Raw genomic sequence first — 25,721 nt, forward strand, 5'->3', positions numbered from 1 at the left:
TACAGGAAATACACCATGTGTTTACCATGTTTACTTAATAAGATCAGTTGTCTATATTCAATATGAAAAGAAGTTTGGGGAAACAAGAAAGTTATTTGAGTCTGCCTTTTTTTGCATTAAAGAATCGTTTAGATCTTAGAACTTACAGGGAATCTCAGATTACAAATTCCCCTATTTATTTTACCAATGAGAATAATGAGTTGCAGAGACTGAATCGCCCATACAGCTAATAACAGAGCTGGAAAATCAGACTTCGGTACCCAGTCTCAAGGTCTTCTATATGCATTCATCCTCATACATTCAATAGATTTTCAACACGAAATGTGTATGCTGTTAATGAATGAATGATGTTAGTTTACGGATAACCTTCCTAAGAATTGATTTTTGCTACCCACCAGATAGAAATTTTTTAAAAGTTGATGCATTTGACCCTTTCTGGGCCTTTATGAGAATATAATTTTCAAAGTAAATTACTTTATCTGTACTACAAAAAAGAATGAATGAATTGATGTGGTAATTTTCACTCAGATCAGTTACTATTTTAATCTGCTAAAGAAAATAGTAAAATATTTTTAAGACTCCGGCCTTATTCTCTATCTACAGCTTTCCTAAATACACCCCAGGAAAACCACTTATTTAGGAATTATATATAATAAAAATAATTTTTAAAAAAGAAAATATTTCAGGTATTCAGAGATTCTATTCATAATGGTAAAATTTTAGAAACATCTTGAATGAATGATTAAGCAAGCTTATTCTGCATCACTGAAGTGGAACACTATGTAGTCATTTAAATTAGTATGTGGATTATGAGGTTATCTAGAGGTGTATATAAAAAGGTACTTGTAATAAAACAAGCAATTATGGGGCTTCCCTGGTGGCGCAGTGGTTGAGAGTCCGCCTGCCGATGCAGGGGACGCGGGTTCGTGCCCCGGTCCGGGAGGATCCCACATGCCGCGGAGCGGCTGGGCCCGTGAGCCATGGCCGCTGAGCCTGCGCGTCCGGAACCTGTGCTCCGCGACGGGAGAGGCCACAACAGTGAGAGGCCCGCGTACCGCAAAAAAAAAAAAAAAAGAAAAGAAATTATGTATACACAGAGGACAGGTATTGGTGAACGTTTTGGAAAGGGTAACAAGTTAACTTAGAGTGGTAGAGATAGATACAGAGTTCTATTTCCTTTAGGACTTTCCTTTTTGTTTTCTATCTCTCCTAGTTGTAGAATAAGAGAAATGTCTTTGTAAAACCCTTTTGCCCCTTCTACTTCCAGCAAATATGGAAAACTAGGTATCATGAAAAAAAATCTCCAACAACAAAATGCCTAGGAAATTTGGATGCAATGTGACATCCTTTTACATTGCTTTTAAATGAAGGTCTGAGCTCTCGGGAACGTAAAGAGCTATAGTACTGAGTGGTTAGTAAACAAACCCTGAAACTATGGCTACCTGGGCGATTTTTGCATATATTAACCATATAGAGCCTTAGATTCGCAAGGACTTGTGGGAAGCAGCTATTTATCCCCCTTTTTCTTCTTCTCTGCTACCAGCCCTGGCTGTAGCATTTAGAGGACAAGTGTCATCACACTCATCCCGTGATTATCTTGCTGGCTAACTCCAGCCTTTTGCTTTTCTCAGTGCATTGACTGAATAGCAGTCATTAAATATTTGTTGCAAGCAATTTATGGTGAGATGATTTTCAAATTCTTTCTTATGTCTAATCTGTGTTGTAAAATGGAATCATACATCTTCTCTAATGAGCTGTGTTTTAATTAGAAGATGAGAACTTCTTCAATTATATTTTGTTTTAATATTTATATGCTGTACCTACCATTATTTTACTAAATAAAAGATGTTTCCTGTGTTAGTTATGGGATTGTAATTTTTTCAAATCTCAGATGGATCTATACCATGTTCATAAAATAGTAAAACACAATTAAGAGTTCAAACTGTGTATTAATAAAGACCTGCATTTGAATCCTGGTTCTACCATTTATAGTAGTTGTATGTTCTAGATCAAGTTACTTAACCTACTGAGTCTTCAATTCCTAAATCTATATAATGGAATAATATTTGTTGTTCAGAGAGTTGTTCTCATGACTAAATAAAATAATCACTGAAAAGAAATTAGCATAATTCTAGGCCCATATTATAGATCCAATAATTATTAGCTATTAAAATGAGAGAGAGAGAGAGAGAGAGATACTTGGATTATTAATGTAAATTCTACATTAATAATCCAAGTATTATAATATATTATTGGCTTTATAATAAATTTATAATAAATTATTGGCTTTATAATAATAATTTATAATAAATTATTGGCTTTATAATAAATTATTGGCTTTTTTAGAGACCCTCCATAAAAAATATCAGATTTAACAGGGAAAAAATGAAATGGGTCCTAAATATACCTTCTGTTTCCCTGTATTCTTATCCCAGAATCATGATTATCAGAATCAGAATCACCAGCACTACAATATCATATGCTGGGAACACTTACTTGTTTCCTGCAGCTTTATTGAGGTATAATTGACAAATAAAAGTTTTATATATTCAAGGTGTATAACTTGATGTTTTGATATATGTATACATTATGAAATCAACATCACAATCAAGGTAATCAGCCTATCCATCATCTCACATAGTTACCATTAATACCTCACTGTTAGTCACCAGACTGTACATTAGATCTCCAGAATATATACATCTTGGGTAAATGAAACTTTGTACCTCTTGACCAATATCTGCCCATTTCCCACACCCCCAGACCCTGGGAACCAGCATTCTACTCTCTACTTGTGTAGAATAATGTGCAATTGACCTATTTTTTTAAGTGTATGGTTCAGTGAATGTTAGTTAATTTATAGAGTTATGTGATCCTCATCACACGCCAATTTTAGGACATTTCCATCACCTCTAAAAATATCCCTCAGACCCATTTGCAGCAGGGGAACATTTACCTTGCAGTGTATTTGGGAATGGTTTCTATTCTTAGACCTTATCTTACTCTGTACTTTAATTAGATGTATGAATGAATGAAGTCCAGGATGGAGTTGAGAAATTTTTTGGATGGGAGGGAATCAGGGGACCTGGTTTGGGTGTTACTCCATCACATCTGCACAGAGAAGTGAGCCTGAAAATACCAGAAGCCAAGCTAGGCAGAAATAGATCTACCAGACTCTTGGAAGTTGGCAGAGGAAATCAGGGCAAGTGAAACCAAGGATAAATGGGAATAGGCCATGGAAGGAAGTGAAAACTAATTGGACTTTGTCATATAATAGTGTCTGGGAACCTTTTGTTAGAGCAAGAATAGGACGAAGGAAAGGATTTTATATATATATATATATATATATATATATATATATTAGTTCTAATGGTCAAAAAAATCGCAGGTAAGAACTTTCAAGCTGAAAAGTGGTGTGATCATAGGAGGCAGTGTGACCAGAGCCAATAGGGAAATTTCCTTTGAGGGCAAGTTGAGCCGAAATGAAATGAATTTTAGGTTTTTCCCCTTTAATTAGCATTACCTGTCACAGAGCTAATAAACAAGAGAGTCAAGCTTTGTTCAAAATGCTGATTCTAAAATTTCCAAGAAACCAATATTTTTAGAAAGAGTAGTTTCTGAGACAAACATCAATTTAAGTTTAGATTAATTAACTAATTAATTAACTCAGTTTATACAAGTGAAATCCATAGGAGGTAAACAAAACAAATACTGGTTTTCTTTAAGTTTTTTTTTCTAAGCAGAGCTGTATGTTTTTTTACCTTCTACAGTTTCATGAAGCATATTGTTAAACCCTGTGAAGCCAGAAGGGTATATTCAAGTGCACTAAGCTGTAAATTTTCATTTATTATCCACATGGTTTTCTTCTCAGAACTGAAAGCACATCTGTCCCTCCCTCTGGATTCAAGAAATCGTTATTTTTACAAGTAGTGCTTGAGTAGAGGAAAAAAAATAGAAGTGGAAATAGTCCTTAGATTTTTCTCTGGAGATTTATTTCTGCTGTGGAGTGAGGCACATCACTCCATAGCATTTTTTTCCTGAGCTCATCAACCCTAATCTGCCCATGCCCCACCTCCCTCTGTTTTCCTTCCCTTTCCCCTCCTTCCTCCCCATCATCTCTCATCTGTATTTTTCCATGACTCCATTTGCCAAAATAGTAGCTTGGTTGAGCAAATGGGTTAAGGAGTGGCCTGGGAGAAGGAAGGCACAGATAAATGGTGGAGCAAGTCCTTGGATTTGGGGTGTGGGCAGGGGACTAAGAAAGAACTGCTTTATTTCTCTCTCCTTGCCTGCTTCCCACCCACATCCAGCTAAGCACACGTCAAGGATTTCAATGTCTCAGAGTATGGACAGAGGTGGGAGACCAGTTTGAGGCTACTGTAATAATCCTGGCAGTAGATGACGGTGGCTTGCACCAGCATGGTTGCAGTGAGTGTGGAAATACGTGGTTGGATTCTGCACATGTTTGGGAAAAAAAGGCAGAATTTTCTGAAAACTTGGGCAAAAATTAGGAGAGGAAGAGAAGAGATATTGGCCACATCAGATGAACTTGGTGTGAACTATGATGGGGAAGAGGGTAGAAGGAGCTGGTTGTAGAGAATGGGGAGCAGATCAGGAGCTCAGTTTGGAACATGATAAGTTGCAACTGTCAAGAGGAGAGCTTTTGCTTTTAATGGAGTTCAGGGAAAAGTCTAGGCTGGAGATGAAGAAATTCAAAAATCATTAGCGTAACTGAGGTTTTTAAACCACAAGATTAAATGAGAGTACTTAGGAAGGACATGTAGATAAAAGAAAGGAACACTAGAGGAGACATAAGGAGGACCAGCAAGAAGTGACTGAGGTGGGATATACACACAAGAACATATATCATTGTTTTAATCATATTTCGGTTATCAACTAGAGTTTGTGAATATGAATATTATTTCACTATGTGAAATATCTCAAAAATGATACCTCTAGTAGTAACAATATGCACATGAGCATATGAGTATGGCTATGTGTATATGCTAATTAACTGGATATTAAATAATTTAAATATATATTAAAGTGTATATATTGACATACATACATATATACTTTCATTCACTGTTTCATCAATATAAAAATATTATGACAATAATTTCAATTTTTATTATCTGTGATTTGCTATATTATTTATCTCCTATAAAATATTCTTTGTTCAAGCAAATATTTTGTCTTTCTTCTGCTTTTGCCTGATTGATAGTTGATTCAAGTGTTTGGGTTCAGTTTAAATTTCAGACCACTATAAAACAGAGTTTAGCAATATTCTTTTTATCTCAATAATTAAATTATACTCATAACTTTCTATTTAAGAAGCTCTAACTGTTCAAATATATGACATGTTTAAAGAGTAAGGCACTGAATACATAGATGAAATGTATGTATACTTAAAATTATTTTGTGGGTGGTGGGTTTTTTTTTTCCATACCATACTGTTTCATCCTGGACACCAACATTGGCTCTTATTGTGGAAAATGAATCTTTCAGCCTCTGTAGGTAAGATGCTCATCGTGAAAAGGCTTAACCAGGAGAACCAATGCCTGCTACGTAACTCTTCTCAAATAGAAACTGACTCAGGAACAGGGGGCCAGGAGTTATGGTTCGGTCCCATGATGGTGACTGAAGAATGTATTGGGGAAGGAGAAGAAGAGGGTGGAGAGTATATTGGGAGGGAAAAGATGAAAGGATGATGGGGGCAACACTGGTAATGAGAAGTGAACCAAAGCATTTTGTGCTGTATATAAAGATGAAGCACAACAGAAACAGACTCATAGACCTAGAGAACAGACTTGTAGTTGCCAAGGCAGAAGTGGGGTGGGGGAGGGATGGAGTGGGAGTTTGGGGTTACCAGATGCAAACTAGTGTATATAGAATGGGTAAAAAACAAGGTCCTACTGTATAGCACAGGAACTATTTTCAATATCCTGTAATAAACCATAATGGAAAAGAGTATGAAAAAGAATATACATATGTGTAATGAATCACTTTGCTGTACAGCGGAAATTAACACAACGTTGTAGATCAACTATACTTCAATTTAAATAAATAAATAGATGACTAATAATGAACAGAATTGTAAAAAAAAAAAAAAAAGATGGAGTGCAAAAGTAGCCTTATAGAAGGCATTATGAAAATGAGAATGAGTTAAGGATAAGAAACTTAGAATAAGGAACTTTTATCGGAGTCACTGTGTAGTGTGATCAGAGGTGTAGAGGGCAACTCACAGTCAAAACAGTGCAGAGGGTATTTCTAAAAGTGCTCAGCTGTCCTCCTGCATCAGGATTTCCTGAGATGCTTGTTACGAAGACTACAACCTACTACAGCAGAATCTCTTGGTGTCGCCAGGGCACCTGCAGTCTTTATTAAAAATACCCAGGCCCTGACCTCATCCCCGAGTGAATCTTACGCCTATTAAAATTTGAGCACCACTGAACTAGGGTGTAAGGAAAGAAGATGTAAGAAATAAATCTTGGCAGTGTATTTCCTCCAATGGAGAGGAGACTCAGGGAATTTGCAGAGTAGGAAATATGTATAGAGGAGTCAAAAAGAGGGCATAGGAGTAAACAGGTGAGAGGCCAGGAATGACACACTCAGAAAGAGGACGGATCTGTGGAGAGAAGGAGGGAGAACCACACTGGCCTTGAGAGCTCTAGCTTTCCCAGAGCTAAGCCATGGGAGGCCTATCCATCCCCATATGATGAAACCAGAAAGCAAATTATAAGAACAGAAGAGCAGATCAGTGAAGAGGGACCACAGAGCAGCCCTCACAGGCTGCTTTCTCTGTCTGGTCCTTAGTAAGTCCTATTCTCAGCTGTAAAAACTGCTGGGTATTAAATATCATCCCCACCCTGGTGACACATCAATATCTTTATTCATTTATTTTGTATTGAAGTATAATTGATTTACAATGTTGTGTTAGTTTCAGGTGTACAGCAAAGTGATTCAATCACACACACACACACACACACACACACATATATATTTTGTTCATATTCTTTTCCCTTGTAGGTTATTACAAAATACTGAGTATAGTTCCCTGTGCTATACAGTAGGTCCTTGTTGATTATCTATTTTGTATACAGTAGTGTGTATGTGTCAGTATCTTTAGATAATCATTTTCTTTGCGGAAATAACATGGAGTTGTTTGATTTACTAAAGACTGCAGTGGATTGAATTTTGTATCCAGTCTGAGTACAGATGATTAGGGGGACATCCCAGTTCATGATTTTTGTTAAAGGCTTCAGCACAGTCCCACAGATCAGATGAGCCAGGAAGAGACAGGGATAATTGGCCTGGACTATTGTTTTCCTTCTCCTCCTCGCCATTGTTACTTGTCATCTGCTTCAGTTTGCATTAAAATAAGTGGTATGTTTTATTTGTAAGCTCCTGCTTCTGAAATTTAAAAAAATCTACAAGTACAGAATTGAGTGAGTTCTCATCAGTGTCACAGGATAGCAATGTGTTTCTTAGCTTTTAGACACTTGTATCCCTCATTCATCAACTTCTTGTCCTATCTCCTGAATAGTCCAAGCACCAAGGTCGTTTTTAAAAATAATTGTGAAAAAATAAATTAAATAATAGAAATATTTATTATATTGTCTTCCTGAAGAAACCGATACTTTGCCCTGAAAATCATTAGTGTCAAGGCAAGGGGAGAGTGCTTTCTAGATGTTAATGTGTCTTATTGGATGCTAATATTTCAAAATAAGAAATGGAATTATGGGAATGTTAATAATTTAGCTGGTAAACGTAAAGAAAATATTCAGTAAATACTCATCACAGGTTGCAAGGTGAAACCCAGCAAAGGGCTTATGTGCCCACGGTTCAGAAAGCCAAACTCTGAGAGCAAAGTGAAGATTTATTGCAGGTCACCAAGCAAGGGAGGGGGAGGCAAGCCTCAGGTCCACTCCAACTTGGTCTTTGAGTTGGAGATTTTTTTTTAAAGGGTAAAAAAAGGGGGTCGGGATTAATCATCCTCTTGTGATAGTCCTTAATCCTTAATCGTAGTCTGGGGAGTCAGGATAACTGGTTTATGATTCTCAGACCAGGTGGCCATGGCTTGGGGTCCTGTTAGCTCATCCTGCCCTGGAGAAACAACCTGAGTTTGTAAGTTAATGATGATATTGACAACAGCAGTTTTAGTCGTCTGACTGGTCAACGAGCACAAGACTGAGGTCAGAGGAGACAAGAAAGGGAATAAAGTTTTGGGTAGAGACATTAATCATAAATTATAATTGATTAATAATTAATCATAAACAAAGTTCTCGGTAAGGAAACTTTGTTTTGGGGGGACTTGGTTTCAAAGATGCTATGAAAAAAGCGTTGATGATTGGATATAAAGGGATATGACCAAATGTTGCACCCACTGTGTAAATGCACCATCCATGGCCACTCTCTTCTTTTTCTTTGGCTGATGTTTTGCTGTTTCACTTCTTTCCCTGCTGGAATGCCTCCTTTGTTTTTCCTAATAAAACTGGCCAAAGACTCCTTCATTCCACGAATTCTTACATCTGTAACATGCTTGACCAACTCCTAAATGATGACTATAAAAGTCAGTCATTCTTTCATTTGTAATCAATTTTAGGTATTTTTACAAGTCAAATGAGAAACCACAAGGGGAACAAAAAAGGTGATGAAAAAGATAGCATAAGGGAATTTTTATGCCGTCATGTCTCTTTTCTATCCAATAAAATTCTCCATATGCCCACTTGGCATTAATTTATATTCTCCCCATTTCTCAGCTATTAAAATGTATGCCCCCTGCCCTAAGTATCATGGGGAAAAATATACACAGTAATTATTAAATGCTTGCTCTGTGTCAGGCATTTCACATGAATGATAACCAATCTTACCCACCTCTTAGAACTGTTTGCATAATTATCCCCACTTTCCTGATGAGGAAGGTAAAGGCCACCCAAGATCACCCAGCTAGTAAGTGGTAGAGCCAGGATCTATATTCATATTGGCCTAAATATAAAGGCTCATACTTTTCTCTCTGTACTGTGTGACCTCAAGTTCACTAATAATTTTTAATAATATTAATACTAATTTGTTTTGAACACTAATACTTGACATATGTAATCATGAAGAATCTTCCTAGTGATTGAGCGAGGACTGGATTTATTTCAACTAGTCTTACAAAATATCTTGGTCATTTGACTTTAAACACTCTTTGGATATCATAATCTCTTAGAATAGCTCTTATCTGTTCAATAGGAAGTAATGCTATTTGGAGTTCTGTTTATCATTCGCCATCTGGTACTAAGTGCTGAAAAGTCTTTCCGCTCGTTGTGTAACTTGCCTTTATCTTTGTTGTTGCAGTACTGGATACCAGTTTATTTACTATTCACCTGAAAACACAGCCAAAGCAAAAGAAGTTCTCAGCAACATCAATCAACTACAACCTCTTATAGCAACCCATGCAGACCTACTGCTTAATTCTGCAAGCCAGCATTCTCCAGACAGCTTGAAGAATTCTTTAAAGATGCTTTCAGAAAAAGTAAGACCCAAATCGTCACTGCAGTGGGGAAAATGAAATACCCAAATCCCCGTTGGTACTGCTTTCTGTATACATTGCCTTTCATAACATCTGGAAATGTAAAATAGACTAGGTTAAAAAGTAAGCTTCAAAGTATTGCCACAGGATCAAAATGAATTGGCCTCATTCTCTTTTCAAATTTTACTGAACGTTAATTTTTTTTTCCTAGTAGGAAACGAAACCTATTACTGGTTGAGGTATATTTTCTCTTTTCCTTGACATCTTTCATTCTCTTTGGTTCCTGGTTGTATTCAATGAATTAAATTAGATTTTGAAAATTATTTTCTCTGGTGATCCCCTAACTTTGATGCATATGAAGCTATACATTTGAGTCAGAATGTCACTTCATTTGAGAGCAGAACTTTGATGAGGATTCTTATCAGTGACATGGGGTAATTCCTCTGCCTCAGTTTACTTTCTGTAACATTATCAACTGAGAGAAGGTTCTAAAAATTTCTAAAGTATTAGTTATTGTTTGAAATGTAGTAGGACCTAGGTCTTAATTTTTCCAAAGGTGACTTACATTTGTATATGTAAAGAGGAATGGTAGTCTGGCATGGGGTAAACACTCAGCATCAATTTCCATAATGAATTAAGGCATCTGAATGATATGGAGAACCAAGATAGCAAAAGTCAAATTGCAGCTTGAATAGAAATGCAAAGTCAAGTATCCTGGAGTCCAATTCCAGTACACTCATTCGTAACCTCTGCATTCTGAGGACATCTTGAAACTTATTATGAGATACTTCCAATGAATATGGCCTTGAAGAAACTGACCAAAGACAATTTTTACGGTAACATTTTAGAATAAGATAACAGTGTAGTTCTTTGAGTCCCTGAAGAACAGATTCATAGAAACCTGAATACTATATCTGTATATATTTTTGACTCAGATATGTTAATTTATAATAATAATAATACCTTGCCCTTATTTAACATTTTAAAGTCTACATTTTCATGTATTTTTCTCATAGGATATAACCAGTATATATTTTCAGAAAAAATTAGCTAATATGTATTCAGAAAGGTCAAGTGAATTGTCTAATAAATTAAAAAGTGAAAAATCAAACCCAAGACTTCCAGTTCAAAATGCAACCTTCCTTCCATGCCAGAACAGGTATCCCCATCAAGAAAAGGGAGGAGAAAATTGACCCAAATTTTACAACTACCTACGTTGTCAAATATTTTGATAGTGACTTCAGTGACTTAGGTTATTTCATTTAACCTTCAAACTGTGGGTCCATGTTATCTCCATTTCACAAAGCAAAAGACTGAAGCTCAGAGAAGTTTAAAAAATGTGCAAGGTCATGCAACTAAAGTCAAACCCAGGATTCAAACAAAACTAGGGCTCAGACCCAGGTCTGGTTGACTCCAGAATGGAAACCCTTTCTGGTATCCTCCATGCAATATATGTTTTGATATTTCCTTTTTTAAGAATTAAAAAAAAATTGTTAGACAAACTTCTCAACAATACTTAACTATTCTGATAGTCAATGAATATGTCTAATAGTCAGTGAATATGTTATGGCTAAGAAAAAGGAAAAACAAGAGGAGGGTGTCGCATACAGTAAAACAACAGAATTTCTTTTTGGTTCATTTTTTTTTTGGATTTGTAAGTGAGGTGAGGTTTTCCTGGGTTCACCTAAACAGAAAATTCTAGCAAATAGAACATCACTGTGGTGATTTCAGAGCAGTATTTATATTCTTCCTGTGCATTGGACAGGGATTTGTCATTTCACACATCCTTCACATCTTGCTGCAGTGATTTGGGAGTGTGGCAGGGCATGTATTTTCTCCTCCTTTAATTCAGCATTGCTCCAACTTTTTTCCCTATGTTTTTTTTTTTGTTTGTTTGTTACTGAGTAGACAAGCTTCGTCTACTAGGAAATCTGTCAACACTTGAAATCACGAGGATTTTTTAAAGTTAAATTTGCAAGCCATGTATTTCTTTAAGAATTCATGCCCAGAATTTCAAAGAAGTATCTAAGTTAACAGAGTTTTGCCTAGTGTATGAAGACAGTTACTAGCTCGTGGTTTAAAATAAACTATGATCCATGAATCTAGCATAAAAGATAAATCATTTTAGTGGCATCTTAAATTTTAGCTTAATTTAATATTAGCAAGATTTAACTTAAAAACATTTCATGTTTAAGACTAGGGACTTGCACACTGGATTAGAGAATAGGTCTTTTCTTCATTGATAGTCCCCTTGTTTCTTTTAATGAATCTGAACTGACATGTTTGGAAAATAAGTTCTTGAGTTGTTTTCTTAGGAACTCATCCATAGGACATAACTGAAATTTCACAATAAAATTTACTATAAATTTTTCATATCCTAATGTGCACAACCTCAATTAAGTTCTATTTTTTAAAAAAATAGTTCTTAAAAAAAGAATCTTGTGAAGGATAACTGGATTTGTTTGCTGCATGTGTTTATGAAAATATTAAAGAATTATTTAATGTTATGATGTAGGTTTATAGCAAAAGACAAACTCCGACTTTACGTAACTAATCCCAACAGAGAAAACAAAGCATAAGCCAAATTTTTAACATAAGATATGAAAGGTTAATAATAGAGTGGGATAAAAAAATGCATTTTCCTTTTTTCTAGATAAAATTATACAATACTGTGACCAAAACAAAAGGAGAGAGAGAGAGAAAGAGAAAAGTAACGTAAAGAAATTCAAAATGAAAACGTAAGGACACAAATGTAGGCATGTATCTCATTACTCAGATATATGTGTGACATTAGTTTCAAATGCCCATCATAGTCTCCACTCCATAGAGATTGGTAGACCTTGTTTAGAAAGTAATTATTATTATGCTCATCACAAAGCAGTATTGAGCACCTAATTGTGTGTGGTATTGTACTCAATGCTGTATGACAAATACTACACAGTATTAATTTTACAGTCTAAGAAATTAAAAGCATGCACTATTTCACAACACGGCAATTGTGAAATGGTAAACAACAACAAAAAAGGATTTGGTCACAAATATTAGAGGCTTTGCTCACAATATATTTGAGAAAACACAACACCTTCCAATTCCTAGTATCTTTTCAACCTTAACATAGTATACCAAAGCATTCTGCTGTATTCAAAGAAAGAAACAAGTATTCCATTCTAAAACTTAACTCAGGATTTTCTTAAGAAATGTTCCGTTTTCCTTAATAACAATGCCAGAAAGTCAGTATGCTAAGAAGTTGAAGATATATATTATTTACAGTACATTGATTATGTTGATTACTTAGGTACTGAGAAGGAATTTCTTATTGTTTATTCACTTCCACTACTCTCTCTCAATCCCAAATTGAGTAGAAGAATTCAGTGAGTTTTCGTTTGTTTTTTATAGCTGGTGAAAGTATATGTCTATATATACACACATACATACATACTAAATTCTAAGGGAACTTGAAAGTAACTAGTGTTAATGAAGGTGAAATTTCAGGATTAGAACTTATGTTTCTTCTTTTCATAGTCTCCCTCATATGGTAAATATTTAATTGGTGAAATAAGTACTGTTATATAAAAACAAAACTGTGTTTATTAGAATATTAAAAACAAGGAAAATAAAGGTAAGAAAGTAAAATAATATTAAGAATGATACTTATACATAAAATACATGGAATTAGAACCTCTTTTTTTGGCCATGGTAGGGGAATATGTGTCCTCTCAAATGACAAAAAGACAGCTAGACAAAATGTATAAAGTCATGGTTTTTAGGCATTGGAAAATAGGCAGCATAGGAAGATGACAAACTATGTGACCTTATAATTGCCTAGTTTCTTCCTGGAGGCAGTTTCCAAGCTGCAGCACAAGGAGGGAGAAGCCAAACAGCAACTTCTCAAGTTGAGGAGACAGAAAGTGGAGTTCAGGAAAAGGCAAGATGGCTAAAATTTGCAGAGCAGAGTACCAAAAAGGAAGGAGCTGCATACAGAAAGAGCCTTGGACATCTGTAAATGGGTGCTTTAAAATCTTTACCTGAGTACTGATTTGCATACGCATGTGAATAAACTATCAAAATCCAGGGAAATAAGTGCGAGAAATAAGTATACAAAAGAAGTCCTGGTGGTCATACAGGACTCAGAATGGTTTATCTCCTGACCAGCAGAGTGAGAAGACTTTGTCACACATAGAGCACTGCATAGAGCCCTCAGAAGGGCATGGCCCTAGTAGTGGGGCTAACTTAGTCCTAGATTAAAGACTGCTCTTGATTCACTCTAACAAGGCTTAAAAATAAGGTTTGAAATGATCTTACTGAGTCCTTCTGGTGTGAAGTAACTTAACTTCATACCAAAACAAAACCCAACATTTTTTAAAAGAATACAATAAAATATAGCAACAAGAATGTAAACTCAAAATGCCCCCGGCATTCAACAAGCATATACCAAGCATGCAAAGAAGCAGGAAAATATAACCTGTAACTAGAAGAAAAATTAAGCAATAGAAGCAGACCCCGAAATGACAGAGGTGAGGCAGTTAGTAGATAAATAAGAACCTTAACATGGCACTTATAAATATGCTCACATACTTATGAAAGCAAAGAAACATATAAAAAGGATGAGGAGAAAAAAAGGAAAATTAAAAAAAGAATCACATAGAACTCAAAGAAAAGCGAAATATAATTTCTGAAATAAAAATATGCACTGGGTGGGATTAGCAGATTGGTCACTTCAGAAGAATAGATAGTGAACTTGCAAACATAGTATTAGAAAATAATTAAATGAAGCACAAAGAGAAAAATAACTGAAAATGATAAAACAGAGCATGAATGACTTACAGAACAATACCGAGATATCTAACATACATATAATTAGAGTCCTAGAATAAAAGAAGAGGGGGACAGAAAAATATTTGCAGAAATGATGACCAAAATTTTCAAAATTTGATGAAACTACAGATCCAAGAAGCAAAATGTACTCCAGCAGAGTAAATATTAAAAAAAGAAAGAAACACCGGTATTAAATTGCTGAGAAACAGAGGTAAAGAGAAAATTGTGAACAACCAGAAAATAGAAAGAAAAAAAAGGCACATGTGCAGAGGAACACAAATGAGAATTGTAAAAGACTTCTTATTAGACACTATGCAAACCAGAAGATAATGGAGTAACATCTTCAAAATACGGACGTACATAAAAAGTTACAATTCCATATCTAGAGAAGATGTCCCTCAAAAATAAAGGTGAAATAAAGATCATTTTAGACAAAAACTGTGAGATTTCATACCAGACTTGTACTATGACACATTTTAAAGGAAATGATCCTTTATACAGAAGGAAATGACACCATGGAAAATTTGGATCTACACAAAAGAATAAAGAGTGCCAGAAATGGTATGTATGTGGACAGAATTTTAAAAATCAAAAGTTTAATTTACTTAAACATATTTACTCTTTAAAACAAAAATAATATTCATTGCATGGTTTGTAACATATTAGTGTAAGCACAGATATATAGATCAACAGAATAGAATGCAGAATCTAGAAATAGACCCATACATATGTGTTTAATAAATTTAGACAAAAGTGCAAAAGAAATTCATTGGGGAAAGGATATCTTTTTAACATATAGTGCAGGAACAATTGGATATCCATATGCAGAATAAACCTTTCCTTATGTTTACCTTACACTTATATAAAATTGATTAAAAATGGATCATAGACCTTAATATACAAGCTAAAAGAAAAAAACAAACAGATAAATAAATAAACATCTAGAATACAATATAGGAGAAAATTTTTGTCATCTTGGGTTAGGCAAAGATTTCTTAGAACACAAAAAACATGAACCAAAAAATAAATGATACGTAAGACTTCTTCAAAATTAAAAACTTTCAAAATTAAAAACTTTCGTTAAAGTTTTCAGAAGTCACTATTAAGAAATTGAAAAGGCAAGTCATAGACTAGAAGAAAATATGCGTACAATAGGTACCTGACAAAGGACTTGTGTCAGAATGTATATTCTTACAACTGAATGATAAAACAATTAAAAATGAGCAAAAGAATTGAAAAGACAGTTTATCAAAAAGACAGATGGCAAATAAGCACATGAAAAGATACTCATCGTTATTTGTTATTAGGGAAATGCAAATTTAAACTAAAATGAGGTACCACTAACCGCCCACTGGAATAGCTAAAATCGAAAGGGCTGAGCATAGGAAAAGTTAGGAAGGATATGGAATAACTGGAACTTTCATCTATCACTAAATGTGATTATCACTAATCACAATTGTTGGCAGTTTGAAAAGCAGTTCATCAGTGTCTCATAAAGTTAAAAGATTTATATATGAGCTATCCATCTCACTCCTAGTTATGTACCCAAGAGAAGGTCTGTTCTGTAGGTACTGAGAAGGTTGTTAAGGGCGGAAGGCCTGGAGGCTTGCTTTCTGAAGATCATCCTCAGAGCCATAACTAGGCTGAGTAAGGACAGAGAGATTTGCATTATTGAGCATCACAATATCAGTAATGCTTTGGGGGAGCTTGATAAAATACAAATTCTGATTCAGTAGTTCTGAGATGGGACCCAGAAGTCAACATTTTAGTGTTGGTGACCTTGGATAACATCCTGAAAAAAGAAGAGCTAAAGAAAAGTAAATCAACCAGTAAGAAGACTATGGAAATATCAACATGGAATGCAGAAAGGATATTAACTAGGATTAGCTATGGGGATATAACATAAGGGTCAATCTTTGAAATTATTGAAAATATCTAACTACTAGAAATTGATCACTAACCCAGAAAATAAATATTACTGAAAATGATCCAGACGTTTGGACTCAGAGTTGCTGAGTAGTAATGATACCACTCAGATGGAAAACAGGGATGAAAACATTTATTTGAAAAACTTGAGATCGGGCTGGGACTTCTCAAAAAGCTTGCAGATGGAAACCCTTGACCATGCTGATTCAGGAGGTAAGCAGAAATGGATTTTGAAGACCTTGGCATAATAAAAAATGATACTTGAAGTTATGGAAGGAGGGGTTACATCACCAATGGAAAAATGCTTTTAAGAATGTGGTTTAAGGCCCCTTGGGGTCCACTTACCACATTTTGAGTGAGCAGGGGATTATGAGTCAACAGCAGAAACTGAAAAGGTCAGTCAAGAAAGAGAAGCATAAATAGAAGAGTACAGTTTTCAATGAACTCCCATAAGGGTTTCACAGATAGGCGTTGTAATTTTGTACATACTGGGGAAAAGTTGTTATGTGATTTAGCCAAGGTCAAGTGGATAATTTATATAAGCTGCCCAGATATCAGGTAACTCTCCTGGCTGAAAGTTCAATGTTCTTTGCTTTAGGGAATGTTAAACACATATCAAGGTACTAATGTCAAGTATAACACTATGAAATAATTAAAGCATATCAAACTTTAAAATAAGCAGGATTCTTTTTTTTCCATATACATGACTACTAAAATGATAATTAGTTGTTTATGGTATTTTGTATTGCAGATGAGATTAGGCATGGCCTTGAATTTTTTCAGTGACTCTAAGGAAATTCTAAATAGAATGGGACTTTGCTTAATTTGTTGAGTTCTCTAGTTTAAAAGAGTGTTTTTAAATGAACATATTCTAACTATTCCCCTGGCATTAGTATTCAGGAAACTAGGAAATGTATCCCCAGGAGAAGTAATTTTTAGTAGTTTTGTACTTGCAGATAATTCTGTGTGTTACTTTGAAGGATACTTGTATGAGCGTATGAATTGGACAAATGGCAGAAAGGCAAGAAAACATTTTCTTTTCTTTTTCTTTTTTAAATATAGAACTAATGAAATAGATCTGCCTTGGGTTCAGAGTTTATGCTTTTTTACTATAATCTTACACTGATAATTTAAATTAATTGCTTTGCCCACCCTTACAATAATATTTAGTCAGCCTTTCTTCTTTCATTATTATAGTTGGAGCTAAGTAAGAAAAGGAAAAAGGCTTTCGGAACTCTGAGTCAATAGGCAGCTCAGAGAGACATGGTCACCTCCTTCCCTGATACGTAACTTCCCTGGTATTATCTCAGTTGTAAGAACAGCAACATACACATGTGTTGGGATTGTGTGACTACCTTAATCTCTTCAAGCTGATTTATTTTGATGGTAAAACACCTGGGTCTATATTGGTCTACCTTTACCAAGTAATACCAGTCAAGAAAATTAAGATTTTTTCCAGGTCATGATGGAAATTGCAATGGAAGATTTTGCTATTTTCTAACAGAATACGATTCTATGCACAGGATCTGGGTGATCCAGAGAGTTTCCAAGGAGTCAGATACATGTTTCAGTATACACACAAAGTAGAAGATCAGCTTTTATTGTGTTTAATATTTTGTGCATTATATTCAGCTACCCTCCCCCAAAATTCTAGGTTGTAAAACTGCAAGAATCTACTGTATTATCTCCCATGTCTTTGGTGCTAAATCAACCCAAATGAGATTTGAGTAAATTAAGAGGAAACTCTGTGTGCGCATGCTATGGGAAGAAATAGTGGTGATTACAAGAACCATAGGAAATTTCATTGGGTTTGAATAGTATTCAGCTACATAGTAATTAGTGAGTGTTATGGAGACTGGAGCTGTAGTAGCAGGAAGTCAAAGAAGTCAATCTGTTTTGCTCCAAAAATAAATCAAAAGAATTTATCAAGAAATTATCAAGAAGAAACTATCAAGAAAGAAATAGTTAGGTCAAGCTGAGTGGAAGTAAATTCACATTTTTAATATTTAAATTCACATTGACAGACACATCCGTGCTGTCTGGAAAATTATGTAAACAGCATGTTTCCCCATTTGCTATAACCGTACTGACTTGTACTGTCTAGCCAACTTTTTCATCCGTTCTTTTAATGAAAAGAGCTCTGCCTTATTTTTATTTTCTTAGTTATTATAAAATTATTTTCCAACCTCTTATTCTAATATAGCCTCTTTTTACCATATTTCTTGTCTACTTACCTTCAAAGTGCCTTCAATATGACTAACAGATTAAAAGAGTGTTTAAAACATCCATTAAAATTTCACAGGGCAGAGAGTTAACATCAGCAATTGTGGACACAATTAACTATGAGAGCTGGTAGATGTTCAGAACACATGGGGAGCCAGAGTTAGAGAAGCAGGGGAAGAAGGACAGAAGGACCGAGGCTGAGGGTCATGGTGGATGGTGTGGAGTAAGGGGAAATACTGCTGAATTTGTTAGAAAACTTTGACTCTGTTCCCTTTGTGCTGCCAATCAGCAGTCTGCCCTAGAACAGATCATCACACTTTTTTCGTAGTTTTTTTATCTGGTTAGTGAAGAGGTCCACTCAACTCCCTTCTAGCTCTAGAATTTCACGATCCACTGCAAAGATATAACTATTCAGATATGACAGGGTCTTATTAATTAGTTGCTTATTTTGAACTTGGTTTAACTGGTTTTCTGTAACTGTCCACACTCACAACAGGGAGATTCAGAGACAATTTAGTAACAATTATTGAGCATGGCACTGCTGACTACATATTGAGAGAGCAACAATAAATGTTTACCTTGAGTTACAGCATTGGTGAAGACAGCATTGTATCCAGGAGTGTCTCAGTAAGTGATCTGTGATTCAAAATAATGCTATGGGTTAAAGGGCCCCTTCCCAACAGATTACAAAGCATAAATATGTTAACAATGTAGGTCAGTGCTTGAGTTACTTCTCTAAACAGATTGGTAGGCCACGTGTATGTTAAGTGTACTATAATACAGAAAATCAATTACTGCACCCTGCAGTGTATAACAGGGTGAAGCCATTAAACATTTCATCAGGAAATTGCAGAGTACAGCTGTAAAGTTCTTTATTGTTGGAAAGCCATCATTATGATAGTACTTACTAGGTATTTACCACCAGCTTGTAAAACCTACGTGGCAAGTTGCATACTAAGCTCGTTAACACTGAACACTACCGAAACCATTTGGTGGAGGAGACAGTTTAGAGGGTAGTAATGGGGAATAAAAGCCGAATGTTTTCATGGGGAAGACTGCTTATGTCAGCTCTACTGCTGAAATCTGTCCATGATGCTAAAAAGAAAAAAAGGTCTCCTGCCTCTATTTTTTTTTTTTTTTTTTTGAAGAGATATGTCATTCTTTAGCCTTTAACTGTGTTTAAAATACAAAATAAACATAGTCTGATCACATTTTCTTTAAAGGTGTATTTGGAATTACTTGAAAGGCACAGCAGGGAGATGGTGTTCAAATGATAATCCCCAGGGAAATACATCTCCAAAGACAGGATCTGGAACTAAAAGAGAGTGGGATGAGGAGACAGATGGTGTTTACAATGCATATAGAACCTCAGCATTAACTTTAGAATAGAACTCAAGGCCTTGGCGGAAACCCAAACCAAACTATTTTCCATTGATACGTAAGCATCATTTTCTCTCTCTGTTGCCTGCACTTTTTCCACCATCCACACCACTTAAGTGACAGCAGATCTGCCACTGACCTTTTCAAGGCTCTGTGCTGAACCCCTGTCAATTTCTTTCCAGACAGAGCTTTTCGTACATGCCTTCAAGGATCAGCTGGTCAGAAGTGCCCTTTTAGCACTTTACACTGCCAGGCCAGGAGGTGTCCTTAAGAAGCCGCCCTCTCCTAAGAACAGCACAGAGGAGAGCAGTTCCCAGGACCCACCCCCGCCGATGAGAAGGCAGGACTCCATACCGCATCATTCGGACTACGATGAGGAAGAGTGGGTAAGTTTTTAATTTTTTTTTACATAGCCTGCCTCTCCGTGTCTAGTCCTGAAAAGTAAAGCAAGAATGTTAAAAAAAAAAAAAAATCTCTGCTTTTTATGAAAACAAGTCGGAAAGCAGTCATAATACAGATTGTGGATAAATAGGTTACATTTTTCCTCAGGGGCAAATGATAAAATGAAAATTTTATTCCTGATGACATTTACTTGACGTGAAAACCTATTTGCTCTCAAATAGTTTCTATATATAACATATACATTATATATATTATATATATATATATAATGCAGTCAAAGAATAAATATCTCCAAGAAATGTCATCAAAGCAAGGATGCCACAATTGCAAGACTCTATAATATCAATACTTTTCCTTATTTATTGCCAAGGTAATATAAACCATTAAAATTATTTTTTAGAAAATAAGTCAATAATCATCCATAATCTACTCCTTAGATGCAACAAGTATCTTCATTGGTGCAACCCAGCGTGTAAGTTCTGGACACACTTGAAAAAGCGTTAACATTTATATGGCAGCGGACACAAAGATCTCTTAAATCCTTCTTGTTCATGGGTTCTATTATTTTTTAAAAAAAGATGTAGCGCTGGGCTTCCCTGGTGGCGCAGTGCTTGAGAGTCCGCCTGCCGATGCAAGGGACACAGGTTCGTGCCCCGGTCCGGGAAGATCCCACATGCCACGGAGCGGCTGGGACCGTGTACCATGGCCGCTGAGCCTGCGCGTCTGGAGCCTGTGCTCCGCAACAGGAGAGGCCACAACAGTGAGAGGCCCGCGTACCGCAAAAAAAAAAAAAAAAAAAAAAAGATGTTACTCCAGGTGGCTCTAAAATTGGCAGGAGAATGGCCACATAAAAGCATCTGAAAAAATAACTAGCAAAGACACATAAACCAAAGAAGCCAACATGGTGATAGGAACTGTAGGTGGGCAGAATAAGACAGGAGAAAATCAAGGTTTCTCTCTCTGGGTGAGAGGGGACAGTGTGTTTTTCCTGAATCAATGCATATTCATTATCCAAGAACCTTTTGAAGTATATGCACATCACACACACACACACACACACACACACAGAAGGAAACGCTTTACTGAATCATATGTTAAACCAAGAAACTGCTGTAGTATGCTAGCTGTATTAGATGTTAAATAGTTAACGATTACTTTTCCTGCCACCCTAAATTTAAAAGTGTTTGGGTAGTAAATTATTTGAAAGGCGCAGGCCTCTCAAAAAAATTGCTGTCTGAAGCGCTGTGAAGTGATACCTGCTCTTTCTTTTGATAAAATTTCTATCACAGGAAAGACAGAGCTGGGCTCCATGAGGTAAATGCTGAATAAGTATTTGTTGTTGCTGATTAAGATTGCATTTCTCCCACTGCATCATTTTCAAAAGAGCAAATCTAATATTTCTTCCTTGTACTGTCACCTTCTTCTTCAATTTATTCATAGCTCCAAGGCGTGCATACCTCTTAACCTCTCTGAAGTTCAATTTTTTTCAACTGTAAAGTGAAAATAACAGCACCTGTTCTGTTTAGCTCTTAGTGTGGTCCTAAGATAAATGGTTTACCTGTGTGACAATGCCCCATGACCTGGAAAAGTCCAGGCCAATGCATTGTATTACTTTAATATTATTGCTGTATGTTTTCTTTTTTAAGATATGTAAATTATATAATCTTATTATGAGGATCAATACTACTCCTTGAGATAAATGGGGAAATGGGGTAGATCATAAATTCAGAATGTGAATTTGAAAGAGTTTGGGTAGATATAGAACTTGTATTTCATTTAAATAAACATACAGTAAACTTTTTGACAAATGATTGCCATTTTTTATTCAGTCGAGGGAGAGTTTTGGAACTGGGTATCTTTTGTTTTCATAATTTTCACCTTATTGTGTTATGCAAACACACTCCCACACCTCACCCTCCTCCTGTGGCTCCAATCGCCCCTCTCCTTCCCTCCCTCCTTTTAGATAACTTGTGAGAACTTCTATATCCACAGGTGCTCCAGAAGGGAAGATAAGTCAGATCATTAGGTCCTAGAGCTCAGAGTCTAGTGGTAGATAAAAATATGTTAATAAATAGTTAAAATGTTGTGATAGGGATGGAGAGAGACAGGTGGGAAAAGGTTGACTCTGCTAATGTGACTTCAGATCAACATTTTAAATACAGAAACTTTTTATGATGGGAAAGTGGGAGAGAGTAGGAAACATGGTGAGTTGAGGTCTATGGTGAAGCATTTGGTGCAGTGGATGTTACTGAGCCCTTGTTCTGCCTGGGTTACTGTGCCACGTGCTGGGGAAACATAGGTGACCCGCCCACGGCTGCGAGGGCTCCATGACCTATTCAGGGCTCTGGAGACACCAGTGGCAATGACAGTGCAATTTAGGATTATACACAGGATGAAGTGGGAGTCTGGTGGTCAGGATGGGATCTCCAGAAGTAATTCCTGAGATATAAATGTGAATAGAAGTTAACAATGTGAGAAAGAAGATGAGGTGACCCTTTAGACAGGAACACTTTAGCTGACATAGGTCGTGTGTGTGTGTGTGTGTGTGTTAGTTGCTTACTTGTTTTGTTTTAAAGGTCGTGAAATTGACTGTGTTTATCACTCCAAAGGCCATGTAAGAGGCTAAGAGACTGAGAGGCTATTACTGATAGAACAAGGTCCTTGCAAAGAAGAGAAGATGATCAATTCAAGCAGGCAGGTGGAGGACGAGTCCTGGGCAGAAGTGTGCTCCTCAGCTGAGACCACAGGGAAGGTGTAAAAATGGATTTTACTTTTGTGAGGGTGCGTGGGCCTGGATGGCTTCTTTGTTCTTTGCTTGAAATATTTTTCTCCAGGTTTATTGAGCTATAACTGACATATAACACTGCATTAGTGTAAGGTGTACAACAAAATGATTTTATACATATATATAATCACCACAATATATTTAAACATCCATCAACTCATAGGATTACAATTTTCTTTTCTTAGGATGAAAACTTTGAGACCCATTCTCTTAGCAACTTTCAAATATACAGTACAGTGTTGTTGACTATAGTCACCATGTTTTACATTACATCCCTAGGACTTACTTATCTCATAACTGGAAGTTTGTACCTTTTGACCCCCTTCACCCATTTTGTCTCCCCCTCCTCAGCTCTGGCAACAACCGATCTATTCTCTGTTTCTATGAGTTTGTTTTTTTTTTTTTTTTTTGCGTTACGTGGGCCTCTCACTGTTGCGGCCTCTCCCATTGCGGAGCACAGGCTCCGGACGCGCAGGCTCAGTGGCCATGGCTCACGGGCCCAGCCGCTCCGTGGCATGTGGGATCTTCCCGGACCGGGGCACGAACCCACGTCCCCTGCATCGGCAGGCGGACTCTCAACCACTGCGCCACCAGGGAAGCCCTGAGTTTGTATGTTTTCTATTCTGTGTGTAAGTGAGATCATGGTATCTGTCTTTCTTTGTCTGACTTATTTCACTTAGCATAATGCCCTCAAGACCCATCCATATTGGTGCAAACAGCAGAATTTCCTTCTTTTTTACGGCTGAATAATATACACACACACACACACACACACACACACACACATATATATGTATATATATATATACATCACATTTTATTTATTCATGCATTTGTCAAAGCACACTTAGGTTGTTTCCATATCTTAACTATTATAAATAATGCTGCAATGAACATGGGGGTGCAGGTATCTCTTTGAGACAGTGATTTTGTTTCTTTCCAATATATACCCAGGAGTGGAATTTCTGGATTCTAAGGTGGTTCTATTTTTAATTTTTGGAGGAACCCTCATCCTGTTTTCCATAATGGCTGCACCAATTTATATTCCCGCCAACAGGGCACACGGGTTCCCTTTTCTCCACATCCTGGGCAGCACTTGTTATCTACTATGTGTTTGATGACAGCTGTTCTAACAGGTGTGGGGTGTCTCTCATTGTGGTTTTGATTTGCATTTCCCTGATGATTAATGATGTTGAGCACCTTTTTGTGTGTTCTTTGGAAAAATGTCTGTTCGGTTCCTCCGCCTATCTTTAATTATGTGTTCTGTTTTGTTTTTGGCTATTGAATTATATGAGTTCTTTTTATATTTTAGATATTAACCTGCATGACTTCTTTTATCATAAAAGCAGAACCATGTTCAGAAGAGGGCAGAGAGGACAGGCTGAGGAGAGCGGTGAAAGTTTCGAATAGGCACCAAAGAAAGTGGGTAGAGTGCTTATTATCAACATTTGAAAGAAATAGGAAATTCCAGTGCTTGTGAGGGACGGCCAGTATTCCAGTAGGAGTCTGCATGGATGCTGGCTCACCTTCAGTCATTCACTTGGGAATACCTTGGTAGGAAAAAGTCTGCCTGATTTTTTTTTCCAGTTGATGCAGGAATGCCTTCTCAGTTTCCCAGGGTTTTTTGGTTAGGGTAGGGTAATAATGATCTGCATCTTCCTCTTTACCTCCTTTCATACAATTTCTGAGTTTCTTCCAGAACCCACTATTTCTAGAAAGCATATAAATGCTCTGATAAATTTATCACAATTACAAGGAAAATCTTTCCCACTCAGAAAAGTTACTTCTAACTCTCTTCTCCTAATATAATTTTACTCTATTTGCAAACAATAACCAAGTTTGATTGTTATATAACAATTGTTATTGACGTTCCTTAGCAACCACTTTCTATTACAAATATCCCTTTGTTAAGAGATGGAAATCCCTTATTTAAAAAAATTCACCAAAGTCATAACCATTTAACATTATTTTCAAATCTTTATCTAACTTTGAAAAGTTGAGTAACTCCAAAGAAAGTGTAGCTAATTAGAAATGCCTTTAGAGACTGTGCTATTAAATGAATTGGAAACATAATTTTGTGTACCACTTTTCTTAGTTAATTAAGTGTTAGAAAAGTTTCAGCACTGATTACAAGTCTAGTCAACTTCCTGAAATAATTCAATGTTTTAAACAATTTAATTGGGTTTCTGTGACATACAAAAATATTCTCTGATCACGTAGGTTGATTTAGGTTTGCACATAAGATTAAAGTAATTCCATTTTACAAAATCTGTTTTATTTAATTTCTGGCAGGGACTGTAGGTTTAACAACTACCTAACTTGAACAACTGCATTTAGCTTCTAATAATAAATATTTGGAAAGTGAGTTCATGTTAGTAAATTACTCTTGAGTTCTACTGAGCTGATGCCTATAAAACACCTTTCTTTTGGAGGTCAGGAGAATCTCTGTTAACTCTCTATCAGTGTGAGAAGGTTCTTTCTCTGTTGAGCTTGTTTGTTGACAAAGTTGATGACATATGAATCTGGATAATAATTATCTAGTCAATAAGGAAGAGATTGAAACTAAAATGATCACTGACCAAAAAAAAGTCTGTTATTTGCTGAATTTTACTTATTAAATAATTGAGAGCTTTAAAGGTTGATTTTCGTGAAAAGTTAGTAAACAATTAACCC

The 25,721-nt window shown here is 36.1% G+C and overlaps 1 protein-coding gene across 12 annotated transcripts in view; it reads left to right on the forward strand.

Annotated features, from left to right (window-relative positions):
* INPP4B (inositol polyphosphate-4-phosphatase type II B) overlaps positions 1 to 25,721 on the forward strand; it is a 721,154-nt gene that overhangs the window by 570,660 nt on the left and 124,773 nt on the right. For all 12 annotated transcript variants that reach the window (XM_060299724.1, XM_060299726.1, XM_060299725.2 and 9 more), the window contains 2 exons: positions 9,343 to 9,520; positions 20,044 to 20,247. In XM_060299724.1, the coding sequence (XP_060155707.1) occupies positions 9,343 to 9,520; positions 20,044 to 20,247 (382 nt within the window). The remainder of the gene's footprint in view (positions 1 to 9,342; positions 9,521 to 20,043; positions 20,248 to 25,721) is intronic.

The sequence above is a fragment of the Globicephala melas genome, chromosome 5 (assembly GCF_963455315.2).
Source record: "Globicephala melas chromosome 5, mGloMel1.2, whole genome shotgun sequence".
Lineage (NCBI taxonomy): Eukaryota > Metazoa > Chordata > Mammalia > Artiodactyla > Delphinidae > Globicephala > Globicephala melas.